The sequence below is a fragment of the Astyanax mexicanus genome, chromosome 25 (genome assembly GCF_023375975.1).
Source record: "Astyanax mexicanus isolate ESR-SI-001 chromosome 25, AstMex3_surface, whole genome shotgun sequence".
NCBI lineage: Eukaryota > Metazoa > Chordata > Actinopteri > Characiformes > Acestrorhamphidae > Astyanax > Astyanax mexicanus.
This window is the reverse complement of record NC_064432.1, coordinates 8,309,679-8,333,496: the sequence shown is the minus strand read 5'-3', so window position 1 is coordinate 8,333,496 and position 23,818 is coordinate 8,309,679. Positions and strand designations below refer to the sequence as shown.

The 23,818-nt window shown below is 38.0% G+C and overlaps 2 protein-coding genes across 2 annotated transcripts; one reads left to right on the top strand and one right to left on the bottom strand.

Annotated features, from left to right (window-relative positions):
• Positions 1–65: 65 nt before the first annotated feature.
• Positions 66–5,662, bottom strand: LOC125787868 (CD209 antigen-like protein E). The gene is made up of 5 exons (XM_049472678.1): positions 5,518–5,662; positions 5,091–5,363; positions 2,842–2,978; positions 1,882–1,988; positions 66–1,793 (listed from the first exon to the last, which is right to left on the bottom strand). Exons 1-5 carry the CDS (start codon positions 5,660–5,662, stop codon positions 1,640–1,642), a joined length of 816 nt encoding a protein of 271 aa, XP_049328635.1. The 3' UTR covers positions 66–1,639.
• Positions 5,663–10,822: 5,160 nt separating this feature from the next.
• LOC125787628 (CD209 antigen-like protein C) lies at positions 10,823–23,771 on the top strand. Its single transcript, XM_049472085.1, has 5 exons — positions 10,823–12,780; positions 15,506–15,721; positions 17,720–17,862; positions 20,587–20,693; positions 21,498–23,771. The coding sequence occupies exons 1-5, from the start codon at positions 12,627–12,629 to the stop codon at positions 21,640–21,642; spliced, it is 765 nt and encodes a 254-aa protein (XP_049328042.1). The 5' UTR covers positions 10,823–12,626; the 3' UTR covers positions 21,643–23,771.
• Positions 23,772–23,818: the final 47 nt, after the last annotated feature.

Here is a 23,818-nt window from a genome sequence, read left to right as displayed (position 1 = left end):
GTACTACTGACATGTATTACTTAATAGGTAGAAATATAGAAACTAATTTTAAAAAATACAGTGGCTTGCAAAAGTTAAACTTCAATCTTTTCACATTTTGTCACCTTACAACTACAAACTTAACTGTATTTCATAGCCAATCAATTTTTTTATCAAATAAAAATCTGAAAAGTGTGACTTGCAAAGGTGTTCAGCCCCTCTTTACACTTTTTGGAAAGTTGAGTTTGATTTTACTAACCACAACCAGGCCTGATCACTGGGAGACCTGCAGAATCAAGAAATCACTTAAATAAAACCTGTCAGGCAACATGAAGCAGATAAAAGATCTCAAAAAACAACACATTATGCCCCAAAGAGAAAACAAACTCATCAGTCTGGAAAAGGTTACAAAGTCATTTCTAAAGCTTTGGGACTCCAGAGAACCACAGTGAGAGCTATTATTCACACATTGAGTAAAAAACATGGACACTGGTGAACCTTCCCAGGAGTTACCGGCCGACCAAAATTATTTCAAAAGGGCATGAACAACTCATCCAGGAAGTCACAAACAAAAGAACTCAGAACAACATTTAAAGAACAGCAGGCCTCACCTGCTTCAGTAAAGGTCAGTGTTTATGATTCAATAATAAGAAAGAGATTGGGTAAAAAACTGGGTTCCAAGGCAAAAAACACTGCTCACCAAAAAGGGTTGTAAAATAAAAGGACTGTAAATAGGCTTGAAAAAACACATTTTAACACTTAAACACTTACATTACACTTACACAACACTTACAATACATAATCAATACATGCATTTTGACAGATTTTATACAGCATTTTCAGTAACTTATCTATGTTAATGTAAATCTTTTTAAATTTCTGGGGACGTCCTAGGCTAGTAGACTCTATTTGGGTCTATTGAGTAGCTTTCTCTCTGCTAAAGAAATCTCACCAGCTCTATTTTTCCCAATTTCAGTTCCTTTCAGAATGATCTATTTAAGGGCTCATTTAAGGACACTTTTATGCAAACAAGCTTTTCTGGGCATGCTTCATGTGTACACTGAGTGGTTACCACAGGTTACTGTTGGCGTATGCTAAATGAAAAACTGTGACAGAAACACAAAACTCATTTGTATTTGAAAGTGCTTACTTATCTCCCTTATCTGCCGATTTGCTACAAACAGTAGGTACAGATCCCTCCTTCACATGAAGTCTGCTGGCTAATCCTGCTGTTGACTGTCTGCGGTTCTCCACCAGCAGACGGAAATTACGTATCTTCTAATGATCTGGTGGATGGGGCTCTGTTGAGGTTTGACGGGTGAGAGGTAGTGCCAGATTGGTTCTATGCAGGTTTCCTTATTGTGACATCACAATAAGGGAGCATCCAAACGACTCAAAGAAGCAAATTCCTGACCCCAAACTCTTTCAGCTGATTTACACAAAAAAAAAAACGCAAAAAGTGAGTTTTTGCATATGTCCCTTTTAAAAATGTATTTCTGACAACAGCATGCCACTAATCACAAGCTAATGCCTATGACTCATGAATATAGATGCATTGATACTTCTGAAAATGCTCTTAATGTTTGAAAACAAATTGTAATATTTGAGATTGTTTAATACATGCAAATGAATGCTAAGAATGTAATATTTACTCATTCAGTTATTCAGCCTTAGCTCTCTCACAGATCCTAACTACAGGGTGTTGACAGGGGTAATCAGCCCAAACTGATAAATTAGATTTAGCTTTCTGGAAGTTGGTTATAGCACAGTCCTCATTTCCTTCATAATCATTAGGTTCTTCCGTCCACCAGAACCTGAAACACACAGAATCAGAGTGTTCAATATTTGAGAGCTACAGGGAAGAACGGCATCATGATCAGAGCTCAGTTAAGTGTCTCTTACTTAATGGTCAGCGGGGAGTCGTCCACCCATTTCCAGACCCCCTCTGTTTGGCGATCCGTCAGACCAATCCAAGCTTCAGTACTGCCTAATTCTTTCTTGAAGAACTCCTGAAATCCAAAACATTAGGACAAATTTATATCTCCCTCATTCTCTCTCTCTTTTAATGCATATGAAATGATGCAATGTTTTCTTTTGTGAATTGAGACAATGTGCACCATTAGTCTAGGAGACACATGTTGGTTGCTTTGTGAACTGCCAGTCAATTAAGATTGTCTGTGAACCAGCCACCTCCAGTTTGGTGTCATACGAGAATCCTGGACTTTTACGGACTTGTAACTGTATCTTATTTAGTATTCTGTTTGTGCTCAGACAATGTTCAGGTTAGAGTACGGAGGTCTCGTGGTGAATGTTTCAAGGCTGTGAAGTGATACACTGCCCCATCTTTTGTAGTGATGATCTGAGGAGCCATCGCATACAACAGTCTGTTACCCATAGAAGTGATATGAGGGAAACTAACGGTGCGTGTCCACTGGCACTTAAGCCCCAACGTATCCCATTTATTTAAATGGAGAGAACGGCCTCATGCCGCGGTGCATGCTGGGTTGCGTTGCGTTAAGCGCAGCCCCACCCTCTGCTCCCTATTACGCTCATGCTCCTCCATGCACAGACTCTAGAACATTGTCTGACATATGGGGTGTCCAAACTTTTAACCAATAGCTGGTGTATCCAGCAGCTCCTCCATAAACACAGCGTACTGTAGAGCAACACAGATTAACCTGTTGTACCCGTAGTTGTGGGCGATGCACATGTGCATGTGAAGGGGAGCGCAAAACTGGTTCTTATTCTTCTTCTATTGTTTACTGTTCACAATGGTCTGTCTTAACTTCCTGACTGAAAAGTCTAAAACAACGTAAAATGAAAACACACTGCAAACAAACTGAAACACTATTATTCTCTTACCTGTTCCTCTCTGCTGTTTATGATCAGAAGGTCTGCTCCTCTCTCTCTACAGTCCGTCCTGCTTTCACTCCAGCTCATCTTCCCAGTGGAGACGTAGTAAATACTGGATTTAAAGTACTTCAGTCTACCAAACCTCACTTTTAAAAAACAAAACAGGACAGAATGAAAGAAGGTGACATGTCTGTTCAATCTCCATGCATAAACCAGAAATTTCTGTTTGTAACTGAGGACAGGGGAGGAGTCTGGTCATGTTCCAAACCTTAAATGCAGTATAAAACAACTAAATCTACAACTATAGCAGGTGTAAAGCGATTCAAACTGATACACAATTTTAAGGTACAGATTATTAAGAATAAGTAATAGGCTATGATAAGCCAACCACAACTGGTGGTGGTCTTAGGATGAGACATATTCAGGTGCTATCAATCACATGGACACATAAAAAAAAAATATTTTTTGACTAAGTTAGGCTAGTGTAGCTATAGGAGAAAAGACACAGAAAATGAATAATGCCAGAATAAAGAAGAGGAATACTTGGAAAAGGATAAGGTGGAGCAATAGTTGGCCAGGATAAGGAAGAGGAATAGTTGGGTCAGGATAAGGGAGAGGAATAGTTGGGTCAGGATAAGGGAGAGGAATAGTTGGGTCAGGATAAGGGAGAGGAATAGTTGGGTCAGTTTAAGGAAGAGGAATAGTTGGCTTAGTGTAAGGAAGAGGAATAATTGGGTCAGGATAAGGAAGAGAAATAGTTAGGTCAGGATAAAGAAGAGGAATAGTTGGGTCAGGATAAGGAAGATGAATAGTTGGGTCAGGATAGGGAAGAGGAATAGTTAGGTCTGGATAAGGAAGAGGAATAGTTGGGTCAGGGTAAGGAAGAGGAATAGTTGGGTCAGGATAAGGAAGAGGAATAGTTGTGACAGTTTAATGAAGAGGAATAGTTGGCTCAGTTTAAGGAACAGGAATAATTGTGTCAGGATAAATAAGAGGAATAGTGGTCTCAGTGTAAGGAAGAGGAACAGTTGGGTCAGAATAAGAAAGATGAGTAGTTGGGTCAGGATAAGGAAGAGGAACAGTTGGGTCAGGATAAGGAAGAGGAATAGTTGGGTCAGGATAAGGAAGAGGAAAAGTTATGTCAGGATAAGAAAAAACAATACTTGTGGCAGGATAAGGAAGAGAAATACTTGGGTCAGCGTAAGGAAGAGGAATAGTTGGGTCAGGATAAGGAAGATGAATAGTTGGGTCAGGATAGGGAAGAGGAATAGTTAGGTCTGGATAAGGAAGAGGAATAGTTGGGTCAGGATAAGGAAGTGGTATAGTTGGGTCAGGGTAAGATAGAGGAATAGTTGGGTCAGGATAAGAGAGAGGAATTGTTGGGTCAGGATAAGGGAGAGGAATAGTTGGGCCAAGATAAGGAAGATGAATAGTTGGGTCAGGATAAGGAAGAGGAATAGTTGGGTCAGGATAAGGAAGAGGAATAGTTGGGTCAGGATAAGGAAGAGGAATAGTTGGGTCAGGATAAGGAAGAGGAATAGTTGGGTCAGGGTAAGGAAGAGGAATAGTTGGGTCAGGATAAGGAAGAGGAATAGTTGGGATAGGACAAGGAAATGAATCTATTCATCAATTCATACATTCGTCCGTCTACAACCACATAGGATACCAAGAATACCATAAAAACCACTCAGCACAAACTTAGCAAGAATATCATACCAGTCACGTAGCAGTCACCTAGCAACACCATAGCAATCACTTGGGATGCAACACCCTATCAACCAATTAGCATACCACAACAACTGCCTAGGAACTGCTTAGTAACTATATGGCATTTGATAGCAACCACCATAAAAACACAACAGGATCCACTTGGGATACCACAGCCTGGCAACCAATTGGAATACAACATTAACTTTGCAACCACTTGAGATACCATAGAAACCGCTTACTGGCACCATAAAAGTCTGACTGCTTATCTGCTTATCCAGTCAATATTAAATTTCTTTCTACTTAGTTGCTTTTTTGCTTTGGTATTTCCTTCAGGAAAAGAACCTCTAGTTAGCTCAGTACTAACAAACACTTAAATCCTCATAGACTGGCAAGTAGAAATTAGCATTAGTGCACAAGGCGGACACTTTAGAAACATTTCAACAACACTGATGTCAAATATTATGGGTTATATTAAAATAAAATGGGTTTAATTTAAAAAGCTTTTTAGGGTGTAACAATTCTTTCAAATATTTTAAACATTTACTCACTCAGCTCCGAAAGCACCTTCTGGGACTTGTCTCTCGCTGAAGTCAGGTTGGTGTAACTGGTCTGTAACTGGTCTCTCTCTGCAGTCAGATTGAAGTTACTGGCCTGTAACTGGTCCCTTTCTGCAGTCAGGTTGGAGTTACTGGTCTGTAACTGGTCAATCTCTACAGTGAACTTGAACCACAGTAGTATGATGACAGTCAGCAGGAGAACACACAGCAGACCCAGAAGCACTGCAGCCAGTCTGTAGCGTCTGCTTCCTGTAGAACCCATTCCTGAAACCAGATATGAACAGATATATGTATTATGCTTACAACAGTTTACACTTTATAATGAATAATTATGTTGCTAAACAATACAATACCATGTGATTTGGTCTGTAAAACTAAGGCCTTTATCATCAACAACTGTAAATATGTGTTAATATACCTGTGGTAATGGTTTCCTTATGGCTCCTGGTTGTACGAGTCTCTGGGACGTCTTGATTCATGTAGATCTCTTCCTTGCTGTCGTTTAAAGCAGTCGATTTGCGCTCTAAAACATTTCCAGTGTTTGCATATATATCTTCATCCATCCCTGGTTCTGTTCTCTTCCGCATCATTTCAGAACAAGTGCAAAAATCAGCAGATTTCAGTTTTAATAAGAATTATTCCTGTTTTAACTGCAGACGACAGTCCTCACAGCCTCCAGCTCTCAAGAGGTACTTCTAAGTGTCTGTGGTTTTGCATACCCTTTATACACGCTGAGCTTAGGACAGGAAATTGAGGTCTTGATTGTCATTGCAATCCCTAAGCATTTTATTAAGTCTCCCTCGAAGTATCTGTTCTCTTTTGTATCTCAGCAGATAGATTTTACTGAACATGTTGTAGTGTGCGTGTGTGTTCTTTGAGTAAGACGTATAAATCTGGTTCACCATTAAGGATCTGGGGTCTGTAATCGAGTGTGGGTTGCTGTTTTGCATCTGTGTGTCACGGCCTTTAACAGCATTTACTATCTCTTAATACTGAGTATCCACACATTATTACAACTCTTTTTATATTATATATAATATATTTGTATATTATATTTTAAAACTCTTTATATATTACAGGGGATTTATGCTGGTGTGTGTGTTTGTTTCAGATGCTCATTAATGGCTGTGAGCTCTGTAAAAACCCACAGTAAACAGGAAGTTAAAGCTCACAGCTAATGGCAGAGCTGGTGACATGTAGGTTAAAGGTCCAGCTATGTGGTGTCAAACACACTCTAAGACACTCAAACAGTAGTTTTCAGGTTGGTGTTTATTAGGTGTTTATAAGGATCTTCAATAAAAAAAAAAACACTATAATCACTGAACCTGACTGACTGAACAAGATGGCCCTTGTACAGATGTTCCATTCATACCCCATATATATCCCATTTATATTCTGTTTGATGCCGAAACACTGGTTTGCCTGGTCAACACCACACACTGAAGTGATCTCTGACTTGTGAGACTGCACTGTTTTGGTGTACCTAATAAACTGACAAACTGTGTGTACAATGTAAAAGGAGAAGCAGGTAAGTAGCCTGAAATACAGTGGTAGTATAAGCATCACAGTATCCAAGCAAACTATCCATCTACACTATATTGCAAAAAGTATTTATAAAAAGTAATTGTCTGCCATCAAGCACATCAAGACCCCTTACTCATCCATAGGGTTTAATATGATGTAAGCCCAAAATTTACAGCTATAACAGCTTCAACTCTCCACAAGGTTTAGGAATGTGTTTATTTTCATTTTTAACCACAATGTTGAGCGAGAAGGCCTGGCTCCCAGTCGCTTCATTTAAAAGTTGTTCTATCAGCTTTGTGAGCTGATGCGCACTGGTCCTGTTAGAGCAGGAAGGGGTTGTTCCCAAACTGTTCTTGCAAAATTGGGAGCAAGAAATTGTCCAAATTCTTCTGGTATGCTGAAGCATTAAGCATTCTTTTCACTGGAACTTAGAGGTCAAGTCCGACTCCTGAAAAACAACCATGCCCAATCACCAACTTCCACCTACCTTCAAACACACCTACGTACACACCTGTTTTGCTGCTTGCAGTTGCTGATGTTGCATCTTTTCCCTCCATTATCTCCACCCACACAACCAGGCTGTTCCTGTCTTGTTGGCTCCGCCCCTGCCTTGAACATTTATGGCCGGATCTATAGGGGTTCCTGATCCAATGACGGGGACTTGTACTTTAAAATCAATTACTTTTACCTCAGACATTGTTTTCTGTCAACATGTTAAGATTTTGTCAAATATTTTCCTTTGGAAAGTATTCTGGTATAAGTGTGTTTCTATAATTAGACATTTTGCTCCAAGAGGCTTTTATCAGCTTAGTTTCAAGAGTTTTATCCTGAGTTTTTCCACTGTTTCAGATATCTGAAGGAAACTCCAGCACTGAAGAAACACTACTGCTCAGATAGTTACCAGTCAGAACTGTGTACTGGTTTTGAGAACCCGAGTGTGTTAAAGACGCTGTAATAAACTGATCCTTAACATTTTTAGCTTTATCTATCTTCCCATTAACTTTGACTAGCTTCCCTGTCCCTTCTGCAGAAAAGAATCCCTACAGCATGATGCTGCCACCACCATGTTTTACAGTGCAAATGTTGGGTTCACTTTTCCACCACACATAGCGCTTGGCATTTAGGTAAAAAGTTAAACCTCCAGGCTTAACAGGCACTGCGATAAATTGACCGGACGAGGCTGTGAAATGTGTGTGCGTGTGAGTGTGCATGAGTGTGTACATGTGTGAGTCACATGGTAGCTGCATGTGCAGAGAAACATTCGAGGTGTGAATTCAACAAAGCAACTCACTTAATATATCAGCTTAACTTCCCCAACACAGCTCAACTCTTCAGCTCATTAACAAAACACTATAAAAATACAAAATATGTTTACCACAGGTTTTAAAAGTATTGACATTTGTTACTTACTATTACTTACTTACTAATAAATAAAATACAGTGCAAACTGAATTAGCTAATAGAGTCCTTATGTGTGTAATTTAGTCTCAGTATAAACACCATCTCTGTGAAGGCCTGAAAGGGTAACCTAAAAGACAATAGGAATACCCAATGAAACAGCTAGTTTTGCTCGGATAGCAAAACACATAAATTAAATGAGACAAGGAATTGTGCAACAGTAAAGTGTATTGAAAGGCTGTTGAATGAGTTTCTAAAATAAATAAAAAATTATATTTTAACAAAAACGGGTAATCAAAAGGTACAATATTTCCAGAAAATATAAAAAAATAACCTAGAGGACCAAAGCAACAGGTAAATATTCACTTTTAGTCTCAATGTTTATCTTTTAGTTAAAAGTATTAATTCAAGCCAACACCTCTTTTTTTAGATTTATTCATTCAATCCTTGGTAAGTTAATTATTGATATAGTCTATTTACTGTTATTTTATCAAATAATTTATTTATTTTGTTTTTCTTCTAGGTTTTCTTGAATTTAGAAGTAATGCTAAGTATATTAAGGTAAGTATTATGCTTAAACCAATTTTTGGGGTTTAGAAATGTGTTCTTTTTTTAAGAATTTTACCAGTTAGGTACAAGTTAAGGATTATTTTTACTTTAGGGTTAGGTAACCTTTAGATTTTTTACCAATTAGTTAAACCAATAATCATCAAAAAAAAAAAAATATATATATATATATATATATATATATATATATATATATATATATATATATATATATAAATAAATAACACTACAAATGTGTATCAAAATCTCTAATCAAAATAATAATCTAGTAACTAATTTATTTACTAATTAAAAAATAAATGTTTAACTTCTCAAAGTTTATTTGCTGTCAACCTGTTATAAAATATATAAGTTCAGTTCTCTCAATCTGCATACACATGGATACAGCTTCTCCCCACAGCTCATTTGGCTAGCAGTATTAGGTTAACCGCTTGTATTCAATGGGTTTAGCTTAGCAAAGGTTCCCATTACATTCAATGACGTTAGCTTAGCATAGGTTCCCATTACATTCAATGACGTTAGCTTAGCATAGGTTCCCATTACATTTAATGACGTTAGCTTAGCATAGGTGCCCATTACATTAAATGACGTTAGCTTAGCATAGGTTCCAGTTACATTCAATGGCATTAGCTTAGCATAGGTTCCCTTTACATTCAATAGCGTTCGCTTAGCGAATGTTTCCCTTTACTTTTCAAAGGCGTAGCTTAGCATTAATTCTCATTTAATTCAATAGCGTTAACCTAGCAGAGGTTCCGTTACATTTAATGACGTTAGCTTAGCATAGGTGCCCATTACATTAAATGACGTTAGCTTAGCATAGGTTCCAGTTACATTCAATGGCATTAGCTTAGCATAGGTTTCCTTTACATTCAATAGCGTTCGCTTAGCGAATGTTTCCCTTTACTTTCAAAGGCGTAGCTTAGCATTAATTCTCATTTAATTCAATAGCGTTAACCTAGCAGAGGTTCCGTTACATTCAATGGTGTTAGCTTAGCATAGGTTTACATTACTTTCAATTGCGTTAGCGTAGCATAGTTTCCTATTGCATTCAATGGTATTAGCTTAGCATAGGTTCCTATTGCATTCAATGGGGTTAGCTTAGCGTAGGTTCCCATTAAATTAATTGACGTTAGCTTAGCATAGGTCACCGTTACATTCAATGACGTTAGTTTAGCATATGTTCCCATTACATTCCATGACGTTAGCATAGCATAGGTTCCCATTAAATTCAATGACATTAGCTTAGCATAAGTTCCTATCAAATTCAATGCCGTTAGCTTAGCATAGGTTCCAGTTACATTTAATAGCGTTAGCTTAGCATGGGTTTCCATTACATTAAATAACGTTAGCTTAGCATATGTTCCAGTTACATTCAATTGTGTTAGCTTAGCATAGGTTCCCATTACATTCAAAGGCGTTAGCTTAGCAAAGGTTCCCATTACATTCAATGACGTTAGCTTAGCATAGGTTCCCATTACATTTAATGACGTTAGCTTTGCATAGGTGCCCATTACATTTAATGACGTTAGCTTAGCATAGGTGCCCATTACATTAAATGACGTTAGCTTAGCATAGGTCATAGGTTCCAGTTACATTCAATGGTGTTAGCTTAGCATAGGTTCACATTACTCCTGGACGGAAGACTGGTTTGTCAAAGATCGTGTCGCAGCTCTGATCGACTGGATGGATGTACAGTACGTGGAGATGCAGCTGATAGAGCTGAAGAGCTCACCACTGTAGGTGACGAAGTTTGCAGAGCTCCGAAAGCAGTTAGAATCCACCCCTGTGCAACAGCACGGAGCCTGCATCCTCGCACGCTGGACGTCTGCACCAAAAAAGTTTGGCTGTCTCAAGAGCATTGCATTGGCCCTCTTGTCAGTGTTCGGCTCAACATACCTGTGTGAGCAGGTATTTTCGCACATGAAAAGTGTGCTGAGCCCTATCCACAGCCGTTTGACGACGGACAACTTCGAGTCACGTTTACAATTAAAAGTGACAAACTACAACCCCCAGATAAGAAAGCTCAGCCAAGAAAAGCAAGGACAGGGATCACACTGACTGGTAGGCAAGATATATTAATTCAGTGCAAGTTACGCTTATCTATAAAGCCACGTTAATCCAGAGCTGGACTCACTGTTATTCTGATTACATAATAATAATAATAATAATAATAATAATAATAATAATAATAATAATAATAATAATAATAATAATAATAATTTTGTTTATAAAGCACATTTTCTATGTAAAAAAAAAAATCCAAATTTGTAGAACATATTTTTTTTTGTTTGTGTGTGTTTTTTTTTACCATTATTGTTGATAGTGGCACCCTCATTGACTAGAAATGTTAAAATTGGCACTCCATGTCTCAAAGGTTGCCGACCCCTGCCTTAAAGTATTTTTTCCCATTTTAAAATAAATGAAAAACGTTTATTTTTCAATTTTAAACACAGTTTGGAAGAGTTTTCATCTATTGACTATGTTTATGTTATGGCAGAATAAATTAAAACATATAATGATTTATGTAATGTCATTTCACTTTTATAAGTTACGTATAAGTTGAAAGAAAGACATAAAAAGTGCTTTTTGCTTATGGCCACAAGCCATCTTGGAGAAACAGCAAACGTGGAAGAAGGTTCTGTGTTCGGATGAGGCTAAAATATATATATTTTTGTTTTTGGCCTAATTGTAAAGTGCTATGTGTGGTGGAAAAGTAACACTGCTCATCACCATAAACACACCATCCCTACTGCAAAACACAGAGTCAGCATCATGCTGTGGGGATGCTTTTCTTCAGCAGGAACAGGAAGGCTGGTCAGAGTTGATGGGAAGATGGGTGGAGCGAAATACAGGGCAATCTGCAAAAGACCTTCCGACATGACAATGACCCTAAACATACAGTCAGAGGTACAGTGGAATGGTTTAGATCAAAGAATATTCATGTGTTAAAATGGCTATCAGAATGGGTATCAGAGCTCCCAAAACAATTGGAAAATATCCTGCGCCATCTGGATAGCTCATGTGTTTATTTACAACAATGTAAATCATCTTTGAAAAAAAAAACAGTAAATAACTCTCAAAGATTAATAAAATATTTATAATATACATGTTTGTAATTTTACTGCAGGGCTTCCAATCACTGATCAACTTCACAGCCACAGATCCAGCACTTAAGCTGCTGATTGGCTCCCTCTATTGGATTTATCATGAAACCTCACCCAAACTCAACCTGTTTCTAATACTGACTGAAAGGTGCACTAAACTCCCTGATTTTAGCTGACTCACCGCTCAGCTCAAATTTGAAAAAAAAATGCTAAAAATGGGAGGGGTAGTTTGGGAGGAGCACTGGGTGATGTATGGGTTTAGAGGCAGGGCAGGAGGGAGAGCTGATTGGCTGTGGCAGTGAGACCCTGCTATCAGAGACTGATCTGCATATTGTAAGTGTCTACAAACTAAAGTACACGGACACATTATCCTTGCCTACAACACAGTTAAAGTTGAGAGGGTGCTCCAGAGGCGGAAATGTCCACAAAAAAAAATACAGGTAAGGAAATGTTTATAAACATTTTAAGCAGGACCGGTATGCTTCATTACTTCAGATTTCAGCTATTAATGGAAAACGGATTTAAATAAACTTTCAATACCCCTACATTGACAAAAAACTTTAACTCAAACAGAGTTTGAGCTTGAGCTGTTTTGTAAAGAAGAATGAGCAAAAATCTCAGTCTCTAGATGTGCAAAGTTGGTGGAGACAAACTTCAAAAGACCTACAGCTGAAATTGTAACTGTAATGTTTTTATCTGCTATTAATGTAGTGTTCCTAATCATCAGATCCTCGGTAGAAAAAAAAACTTCCTCAAAGACTTTCCACATTTAGTTGCAACACTTCACTTTGAGAATTACAACACCTCGCCACAAAAACACACACACACACACACACACACACACACACAATTTCAGAGCTGAAGAGAGTCATATACACACACACACTTCTACACAGTATCACTCTTATCAGTATCACAGTCTTATCCGGGCAGAATGGAGATGAGAGATACTATGTATGTGAACGTGGAGAAAACTGCAGACGGCAGATCTGATTCAGAAGAGCATCAATATGAAGACGTCTATGAGAATTCACAGGTTAATCCTCACCATCAGCAGAACACACCTGGAGCAAGTCCTCAGAAGACAGGTAAGGAGACTTTTAGGTATATATTACACTGCTGTCATGTATATTTTTAAAGTCAGCATTTAATAGATAGAAAGTGTTGTTTCATATGATGTAAAACAATTTTTAAATACATTAATTACAAAAAAATTATATATTTTTATATTATTAATATTTTTCATGAACATCAGCCAAATATTGTAATTAAAAATAACAATTAATGACAAACTTTTTTAACTATTTACATATATATTACTTTACATAAGCTGAATTAATTCAATACGAAATTTTAATTTCAACACAAATTTCCTAGTTTTTTTTTTATCTCATCATATATAAATATGTTTATATATGTATATATGTATATATGTGCTAAATACCATGTGGTGCTACTGCTTTAGCTAGATATGGAATTATCACTACTATAATCTAAACGTTAACATTCAACCTCATCACACTCAACCCCGTCACACTTAGCGCTGTCAAACTCAATTCCATATTTCTTAACCTTGTCACATTCAACCCCCTCAATTTCAACCCCCTTACATTCAACCTCTTCACATTCAACCCTGTTACAGTCAACCCCGTCACATTCAACCACATCACATTCAACCCTGTTGCAGTCAACCCCGTCACATTTAACCACATCACATTCAAACCCCCCAATTTCAACCCCCTCACACTCAACCTCATTGCACTCAATCCTTCACGTTCAACCCCGTCACACTCAACCATTGAATCAAATTCAATGCCATCACATTCAACCCCGACACACTAAATCCCTGAACACTCATCTCTGTCACATCCAACCCCATCACATTTAACCACGTTATACTGAATCCCGTCACATTCAACCGCATCACATTCAACCCCGACACACTAAATCACTTAACACTCATCCCTGTCACATCCAAGCCCATCACGCTTAACCACGTTATACTTAATCCCGTCATATTCAACCCCCGACACACTAAATCCCTTTACACTCATCCCTGTCACATTCAACCCCGACACACTAAATCCCTTAACACTCATCCCAGTCATATCCAACCCCATCACATTCAACCCCGATACACTAAATCCCTTAACACTCATCCCCGTCAAATTCAACCCCATCACATTCAACCCTGACACACTAAATCCCTTAACACTCATCCCAGTCACATCCAACCCCATCACATTTAACCACGTTATACTTAATCCCGTCACATTCAACCCCATCACATTCAAAACCATCACACTTAACCCTGTCACATTCAACACTGTCACATTCAACACTGTCACATTCAACCCTGTCACATTTAACCCCACCACACTCAACCCCCTCACACACAACCTTCTCATTAAACCCTGTCACATTCAACCCCAGAAGTATGCAGAAAATCGAAGGCTCATCACTTCAAAATAGTCAATTACTTGCTTTTAGACAGTCCTGCATGTTTTAGCTGTCTGTTTTGGGTCATTGTATTGTAGGAAGACTCATGACCTGAGACTGAGGCCAAGTTTTGTGACACATTTCCCAGATTCCTCCAGAATGTCTTAATGATATATGCCTTAAACATTTATTGTACCTGGAGAATCTGATATATACACCGACCACAGTATTTTTTTTTTTAAATGAACAAAGAGCGTCAAAGAACATTTTTCAGTGTCATATAACACACTTTTACTTACTTCTGCATAATTGAAGCATGCACACATCAGGAGGTTGTGGGTTCAGATCCCTTTGATCTCACCAATAAAGAGGAAGGAAGGATGGATAGGAGGACGCATATGGCAGCCCCCTGTTCGCTGAGCGTAGCGGCATTGTGCAATAACGGGAGTCCCAGTTAAAAGTGAAGTGAGAAGGAAAAAAAAAACAAGTACAGTATTACAAAACTCAGATTCAGTGAAAATTAAAAAGTTAAATGTTTTTCTGTCACATAAACTATATTGCCAAAAGAATCCGCTCTTCTGCATTGCATTCTGGCATGTAAGCCTTAAGTGCAGCATTTTGGCCATGGAAACCCATTGAAGCTTTTTAATTCCACATAAAATTTGGAGTGATTAATTCTGCAAAAAGTTGATGACCTTTTTTTTACCCTTTCGTCACTTCCTTTTGTTACCCTATATTCTTAATGCATTAAAAGGTTATAGTCCCTTATGTATCAATCCGAAATAAAAAGGGTCTTTCCCAAAGAATTACACAACTGTAGAGGTGACGCACACACTTGAATGTGACCCTATGTTGAACCAGACAGCAATATATACAGTCATTTTAGTGTGGGAGGCTTCATGGCTAAATTGGAGCAGTCTGGTGGCCAATCTTCATTAATTGCACATTATTGCACCAGTAAGAGCAATAAGAGTGTGAAGGTTCAATTAGCAGGGTAAGAGCACAGTTTTACTGCTCAAAATATTGCAATGCACAAAACATTATGGGTGACATACCAGAGTTCAAAAGAGTACAAATTGTTGGTGCACGTCTTGCTGTTGCATCTGTGACCAAGACAGCAAGTCTTTGTGATGTATCAAGAGCCACGGTTGGTATCCAGGGTAATGTCAGCAAAACCACCAAGAAGGACCAACCACATCCAACAGGATTAACTGTGGACGCTGTAAGAGGAAGGTGTCTGAAAGGGATGTTCGGGTGCTCCCACGCCAGAAAGCTCTGACCAACCAGGAGACGTGTGTGTTCGTGTGGTTTATTGGTGCGCATTTTGGTGTAAATTAGAATTACTAAGGGGTTCACTTTCTTTTGCATCTACAGGAAAGCGACGCTACAGACTGGTTGCCGTGGTTCTGGGGCTGCTGTGTGTTCTCCTGCTGACTGCCATCATACTGCTGTGGATCCAGTTCTCTGCAGAGCAAGACCACCTACAGTCCAGATTGTTGAATATGACAAATGAATGGGATGAATTAAAAATGTATCAGCCCCAGACTGAGGCTGAGGCTGAAGTTTTTCGGGGTGTCATTGCATATTTGGGTAAGTATAGAGAGTTTAATATTTAATTTTAAGGGTTCTATCTTACACCCTGCGCCATTAGTGTATTTTCATACCTTGCACCAGCTTTATATATATATATATATATATATATATATATATATATATATATCGTCGCTGTCCAACGAAAAACACTTATCTCCGAAACAGCAGTTTACAGGAGAGAGAAAAAACCTTGTCAACTTTCAATAGAAGTCAATGTAAAAAGAGTTTATTTCAGGTCATTTTGAAGAGTTTCCATTGGTCCGTTCATCAAGAAATTTTGGCACTTGGTAAGGAACAGTTTGGCTGTTCAAATTATGTAGTAAACTAAAAATCGACAAAAATGGAGATAAGTGTTTTTCATTGGACAGTGACGATATACATCAAAGCTTATGGGTGTGGTGGTCTGGAAATGAAGTGTGCTCAGGTACATTTCTAGGATATTGCTAAGTTGGCAACAGAAAACACAGGTGCTTTATATATATATATATATATATATATATATATATATATATATATATATATATATATATATATATATATATATTTCAGAATAAATCCATAATAGGTAAGTTAAAATACACATTTTAGCTCTGTCCCTCGTTTTCACTCAGTCCTGTTACCGTAACACATTACCCTGATCATCTGAAACATCCTACATCTACAACAGGAAGTGACATCAGCTGGATCTTCTGAAGACCAAAATTAAGTTCTCTCTATTTTTTCTGTATATTTGATCTTATTGTAGCTATGACTGAGGAGGTCAATCTTAAAACTCGTTCCTGTTACCTGAATAAATTCTTAGATATTATTTGTTTAAAATACAAATTGTAGGGGAAAATCACCAGAATGTGTTCAGTGTCCTTTTGCTATTAGCATAGCCACCATTTAGCTATTTTTCATGTTTTTGCTAATTCTAGGATAAAAACTAAGTTCTGTTACTTTCATTCCTGTTACTCAAAACAAAAAGTAACAGGAATGGGTGCCAGTAACAGGAGTGAGCTCCAGTAACAGGAGTGAGCTCCAGTAATAGGAGTGAGTTCCAGTAACAGGAATGAGTGCCAGTAACAGGAGTGAGTTCCAGTAACAGGAGTGAGTTCCAGTAACAGGAATGAGTTCCAGTAAATGGAGTAACTTTTTTGTCATAAATATCAATTATTTGAACATGCAGTCGACCATTAATACTTAAATCTTATTTGTTTATTTTTTAAAATTCAAATTTTAGGGGAAAATCACTAGTGTGCTCAGTGTCCTCTTGCTATTAGCATAGCCGCCATTTAGCTATTTTTCATGTTTTTGCTAATTCTAGGATAAAGTCCTGTTACTTTCATTACTGTTACTCAAAACATAAAAAGTAACAGGAATGAGTGCCAGTAACAGGAGTGAGTGCCAGTAACAGGAGTGAGTTTCAGTAACAGGAATGAGTTTTAGTAACAGGAAGGAGTTCCAGTTACAGGAGTGAGTTCCAGTAACAGGAATGAGTTCCAGTAACAGGAATGAGTTCCAGTAACAGGAGTGAGTTCCAGTAACAGGAATGAGTTCCAGTAACAGGAATGTGTTCCAGTAACAGGAGTGACCTTTTTTGTCATAAATATCAATTATTTGATCATGCAGTTACCCATTTTCTTTAAAATATAGACTTTCTTGAAAGAAAATCAAAGGAATTAGTGGACTTGCTTATAAACATGCTTTGTAAACTTCACATTTAAACATTTAACAAAACGTTTGAATGTTTTGTAACCATCTTCGGCTTATAAACCTTTTAAAAATATTAAAACATTAAGTAAAGCTGTCTGATATTAACCAGTACATGTTTTGAATAGTTAAATATATGTGTTATTGGATTTAAAGTTGGTGAAAACAAGCAAATGGCACCCATTCAGTGAAATGGCCCTTAAGTGTTTATTTTTCTTATACAAAGCAATTGTTGTCCTACTGCCATGTGGTTGCCATATTTGTTTAGGAGTGTTTGTGCTTTTCTTTGCATTCAATGCATAGCTGAAGCCAAGCAGCAGGGCTGGAAACTGTTCCACACCAGTCTTTACCACATTTCTACTGAGGAGAAAACCTGGAGTGAGAGCAGAGAGGACTGCTTAGGCAAAGGAGCAGATCTGGTGATCATCAACAGTGAAGAAGAACAGGTAAGAGAAAACTGCATTTTATATTAATATGACTATATTGGAGGACAGTGTTTAAATGTCTTCTGATGGCAGTCCAGAGGTTATCAGCTATTATCTAAATTTGTCAGTTGTACAGTGGCTTACAAAAGTATACATATCTCTTGAATGTTACCTTACAACCACAAACTTTCAAATTTTAGTGAGATTTTACATGATAGTTTTACACGATAGACCAAAACAAAGTAGCACATCATTGTGAAGTGGAATGAAAATCATGAAGACCAAGAAACTTACCAGACAGGTCAGAGATAATATGTGGAGAAGTTTAAAGCAGGGTTAGGTTATAAAAACATATCCCAAGGAGCACTGTTCAATCAATCCATCATCCAAAAATGGAAATTGAGTATAGAATGAATATTCTACACCTGCAAACCTACCAAGATATGACCATGGTCCACCCAAACTGACAGAAGAAGCAAGAAGAGCGCTGGTCAAAGAAGCATCAATCAAGAGGCCAATGGTCACTCTGGAGGAGCTGCAGAAATCTACAGCTAAATACAGGGTAATTCTGGAAGAAAACCTGTTGGAGGCTGAAAATGACTTGAGACTGGAAAGGAGATTCACCTTCCAGCAAGACAATGACCCAAAACATACAGCCAGAACTACAGTGGAATGATTTAGATCAAAGAATATTCATATGTTAGAATGACCCAGTCAAAGTCAAAGACCTAAATCTCATTGTGCTTCTGTGAAAATGCTGTTTACATAGAATTTGTGTTAATCTATCACTTATAAGCATAATGAAATGAATTTAAGTTTGTCATTGTAAGGTGAAAAAATGTGAAACATTTCAAGGGGTATGAATACTTGCGCAAGCCACTGTAACTAACACGTTAGCACATATCGGGAGAGGATTGTTAGACATACAGCATTTATTATACAGTGACAAAGAAAAAGTATGTGTAAGCCTTTGGAATTTCATGTTTTTCTGCATAAATATGTCAGAAAATGTGATCTGAACCTAATTCAAGTCAAGTATATTGACCAATATTATGCACCTTAAATATTCATGCCAAACAAATTATAACCATACATGTCTTCATTGAGAACAACCATAAAAATGTCATAGGTCATAACACCCTTGTGTTAATGACCTCAAAAATTCAAAGACTTGCTAGTTTGGAGATGTGGACTAGAGCTAATCTGACGCTGACATTCACATTGTTTGAGTTTGCTCTATACAAGAAGAATAGCCATATATTTTGAGCAACATAGATCAATGTTTAAAAGCAGAGCCTTAAATGACAAAATATCATGATGCTATTAAGCAGTCAATATTCGGCTGCACTGATAATAGTGGTCTATTTATTTCGATTTTAAATAGATTTTAAATGGTTGATTTTAAATTGTTTAAATAAACCGCCAAGGCCTGGTCTCAAATCAGTGACCGCTAAAAGACAAGCATGTCCATGAGCCTTTGGGTGGTTTTGAACCATTTGTACCTTGGTTAGTTTTAAGCCCATCAGTCAATACAATGTCAAAAGACAATGCCTAAAGGTCCCAATGCCCACCAAGGTCTAGTCTTGAACTGGTGACCTCTGAAACACAACCACCTTCACCTTCCAGAGGCAAGTGGACTCTACTGATGAGCCTTTGGGTGGTTTTTAACCATTGTACCTTGGTCGGCTTTAAGCCTACCAGTCAATACAATGTTAAAAGACAACTCCTAAAGGTCCCAATACTCAACAAAGACCAGTCTTAAACTGGTGACCTCTGAAACACAAGCACTTTCACCCTCCACAGACCAGTGGACTCTACTGGTGAGCTTTTGGGTGGTTTTGAACCATTGTACCTTGGTTAGTTTTAAGCCCATCAGTCAATACAATGTCAAAAGACAATGCCTAAAGGTCCCAATGCCCACCAAGGTCTAGTCTTGAACTGGTGACCTCTGAAACACAACCACCGTCACCTTCCAGAGGCAAGTGGACTCTACTGATGAGCCTTTGGGTGGTTTTTAACCATTGTACCTTGGTCGGCTTTAAGCCTACCAGTCAATACAATGTTAAAAGACAACTCCTAAAGGTCCCAATACTCAACAAAGACCAGTCTTAAACTGGTGACCTCTGAAACACAAGCACTTTCACCCTCCACAGACCAGTGGACTCTACTGGTGAGCCTTTGGGTGGTTTTGAACCATTGTACCTTGGTCGGCTTTAAGCCTACCAGCCAATACAATGTTAAAAGACAACTCCTAAAGGTCCCAGTGCCCACCAAGGTCCAGTCTTGAACTGGTGACCTCTGAAACACAACCACCTTCACCTTCCACAGGCAAGTGGACTCCACAGTCAATACAATGTTAAAAGACACCGCCGAAAGGTCGCAAGTACAGGTCTCGGACCGCTGACCTCTGAAACAAAAGAACCTTGTGGTAATTTTTTATCTAATTTGGATCACAGTAATCTAAGAAAATAAATATTTGCAAAATTGAGAAAGCTCAAAAAAGGTCTCAGGCATTTGCTCTAAGAATTATTAAGGAGTAACAAGGTCTATAATGGACTCACTTAAGAAGTGACTATGAATTATACACCAAATGGGATGGTGCTACTGTTTAAGCAGTTATTTATTGTGAATTGAAACACAGTATTAAACACATTAGAGTAATGAAGTAAATGTCTTTTACCAAAGTAGTGTAACCCAATACTCATACAGAGGGAACCACAGTAAAATGTGTTTTATTAATGACAGGAATTCCTTGTTAAAACCTTGGACAAGGAACGGGCTTGGATCGGTCTGATCCGCAGTGACTCGGAGGTCGCCTGGGAATGGGTGGATGGATCTGAACTGACCACTAAGTAAGAAACTGGAATAAATTCTCTGGAATAAAGTGTCATACTGCAGCTGTCACAGTCACTGATGTGCAACTTAGTATTGTTTCTAAGAAAGAACATATATTCTCAATTTAGTGTATTGTTTTTTATTTTATTCTCAAAAGGGTTGGTACATTTATAAAGAAATCACCTTTTAATGCATCGCTTTATTGTTGGGTTTTGCACATATTTAACTACATTAACAAAGACGTAAGAGTGAAAATGGTCTAAGCCTAAAGCCTATGATACAAAGCTATATGATTAAACAGCTCCTAAAAAATGGCCTAAAGTTTCTCGGGGGGGGGGGGGGGGGGGGGTCCTGGGATAATTTAATTTTTTATGGGGGGGGTTCTCTTTGATTTTATTCCCGTCTGGAACGACCATGTGTGTGTTTTTCTCAGACTCTGTCCTCTGAGAAAATTACAGGCTGAATTATCTCTGTTTTTCACTGAACTCTGTGGTCCTTCTGTAATTTTAGTCCCGTTCGAACGACCATCTCTGAGTTTCGTCACCTCACATTTAATAAAACAGCTATTTGTCCACTGCTGCGCACCATAATTACATTTTGGGTGCACGTTTCCACGGAGATCCACGTAAAAACACAACAACGAGTGGAAATGGAGGAGCTACTGAACGCGATGTAGTGAGCGAAAAAGCCAAAAAACTCACTGTTCCTCACGTTTTTTTAAATTGGAGTCCGGATGCAATAGTTGTATTACTGAGTAGAAGGGTTGACCTAAAGCTACAGGAACACTGATCAGAAACTGATTCTGATTCTCTATGTTTCAGCTACTGGAGCCGTGGAGAACCAAACAATCATAAAGATAGTGAACATTGTGCTGAATTCCGTGGGATCCCAATTAAAAACAACTGGAACGACAGGCAATGCACCATCACAGGAGGCTGGGTCTGTGAGAAAACCATCTTAAACTAGATGCAGGAAGTGGTAATGAGAATGCTGTCTGGGACTTGAGACTGAGCCTGAGACACTGGCTGTGCTACAGGGATGGTTCACATGACAATCAAAATTTGGGAAGTTTGAGGTACAGTATCTATTAGGGGATCGGAGCTGAATTGCGCATGTGATCCTCTACTTGATGTGTAACTAATGAAACTGGAAATTCAGCAGCTTCTCTTCTGCACTTCTCTTTTTCTAGAGGTCAGGTTCATTCATAAACTTTGAACGTGACACTCATATGTCTGGTCTTCAGCCTCACAGAGTCTGATAAGTGGGTGATGAGTCATTATAGCCCCTTTTTTATTTCTCACAAGTAAACTTGTGTCAAAATTCAGTTTTTAATAAAGGGAGAAAAAGAGAGAAAACAATCCAAACCTACATGGCCCTGTGTAAAAAAAAAGTTACCCCAAGAGTGCAGTGATGACTCATCCAAGAGGTCACGTATACCCAACATGGCAGAGTGCCAGGACTAAAACCACTTCTGAGCAAAAAAACAACGTTAAGTCCCGTCTCAGTTTTGGCAGAAAACATCTTGATGATCCCCAAGACTTTTGGGAAAATACTCTGTGGACTGGCGAAACAAAAGTTGAACAAACACCTTATCGCAGTTGTTGCTGCTAAGGGTGGCCTAATCAGTTATTAGGTTTATAGGGCAAAAACTTTTTTACACAGGGCCATGTATTCATTTAAAAATTGCATTTTGTTTACCTGTGTTGTCTTTGACTTATATTTTATTTAGTTTGATGAAGGGGGCAAACACTTTTTCACACCACTATATGTACAGAACCCAATATTTTAGTATTCCAAGATAAACACAATTTCTCTACAACTTTTCTAGTCTAACTTTCATGCACGTTAATGGAAGGACATTGTTTTTGTGAAATATGTTTGTTTCCATCATTATGAAAGGTTGACACATTTTAACAGCTTGGTCCTTTTTCAAGTGAAATAAAGTGATAGAATTTAGAAGTTATTTAGACATTTAATTTAAATAGCAGCCCTCTGATAAGAAATAGACAGCAGCAAAACACTTTAGAGTGTTTTGGAATGACTTACTTCCCCTTGCAGAAGTGCTTTAGCTGACAGACCACATGATTGAAATAACTTTATTTTGACTTTTTCATATTGTAAGATCATATTGCCTGTGTGTTCTGGGTCATTGTCTTTTTGCATGACCCAACAGTGTTTCAGCCTTAGCTTATGGACAGATGACTACATATTCTCTTTTAGGTGGCTTTTGCATTTGTACATCTGTACCTTCCTTAGTTATTTAACCTTTCTATATAAATACAAGACTCTATTCCAGACTGTACAAGACTGTTTTACCTTTATCTTTGCAAAGTATTGCCAACATAATTTATAATCTGTTTAACTGATGTTAGTTCTATTATACTTAATAAACATCTGATCTATTCATCCAAGTCTGACCTTCCTACTCTTTTTAAGATGTCATAAGCCCTATCTTAACAGGATTAGTTTCTCAGGAGATTATGGGGTTATTGTCTCTTTTATGGGGGGTCCTCTGTGATTTTATTCCCATCTGGAACGACCATGTACATGTTTTTCTCAGACTCTGTCCTCTGAGAAAATTACAGGCTGAATTATCTACTGTTTTTTTTCTGAACTCCGTGGTCCTCTGGTAATTTTAGTCCTGTCCGGACGCACATCTCTGAGTTTCGTCACCTCATGTTTAATAAAATAGCTGTTTGTCCACTGCTACGCACCGTAATTACACTTTGGACATGCGTTTCCATGGAGATCCCTGTAAACACCAAAGAAAGCCTAAAAACTCACTGGTCCTCCTGTTTTTTCAATTGCAGTCCGGATGCAGGAGTTTTATCACTAAGTAGAAGTGTGAAATATTTTTCACAGACGTCCCCCCCGAGAACTAATCCCGTCCGGATAAGGCTATAGTGTTCTTTTTCTTAAATGTAAAAAACTAAAATGTAAAATATTTACATTTTATGTCTAATAACTTCTCATTATTTCTTGCAGAGTAATTTAGTCTTACTTCCCCTTGCAGAACTACTTTAGCACAGGGATATACCACAGATCAGAACACAAGATCTAAATAAGGTTATGGCCTCCTTGACTATGACTACACTTAAAAAAAATAAATAAATAAATAAATAAATAAAATTTTGTATTGTAT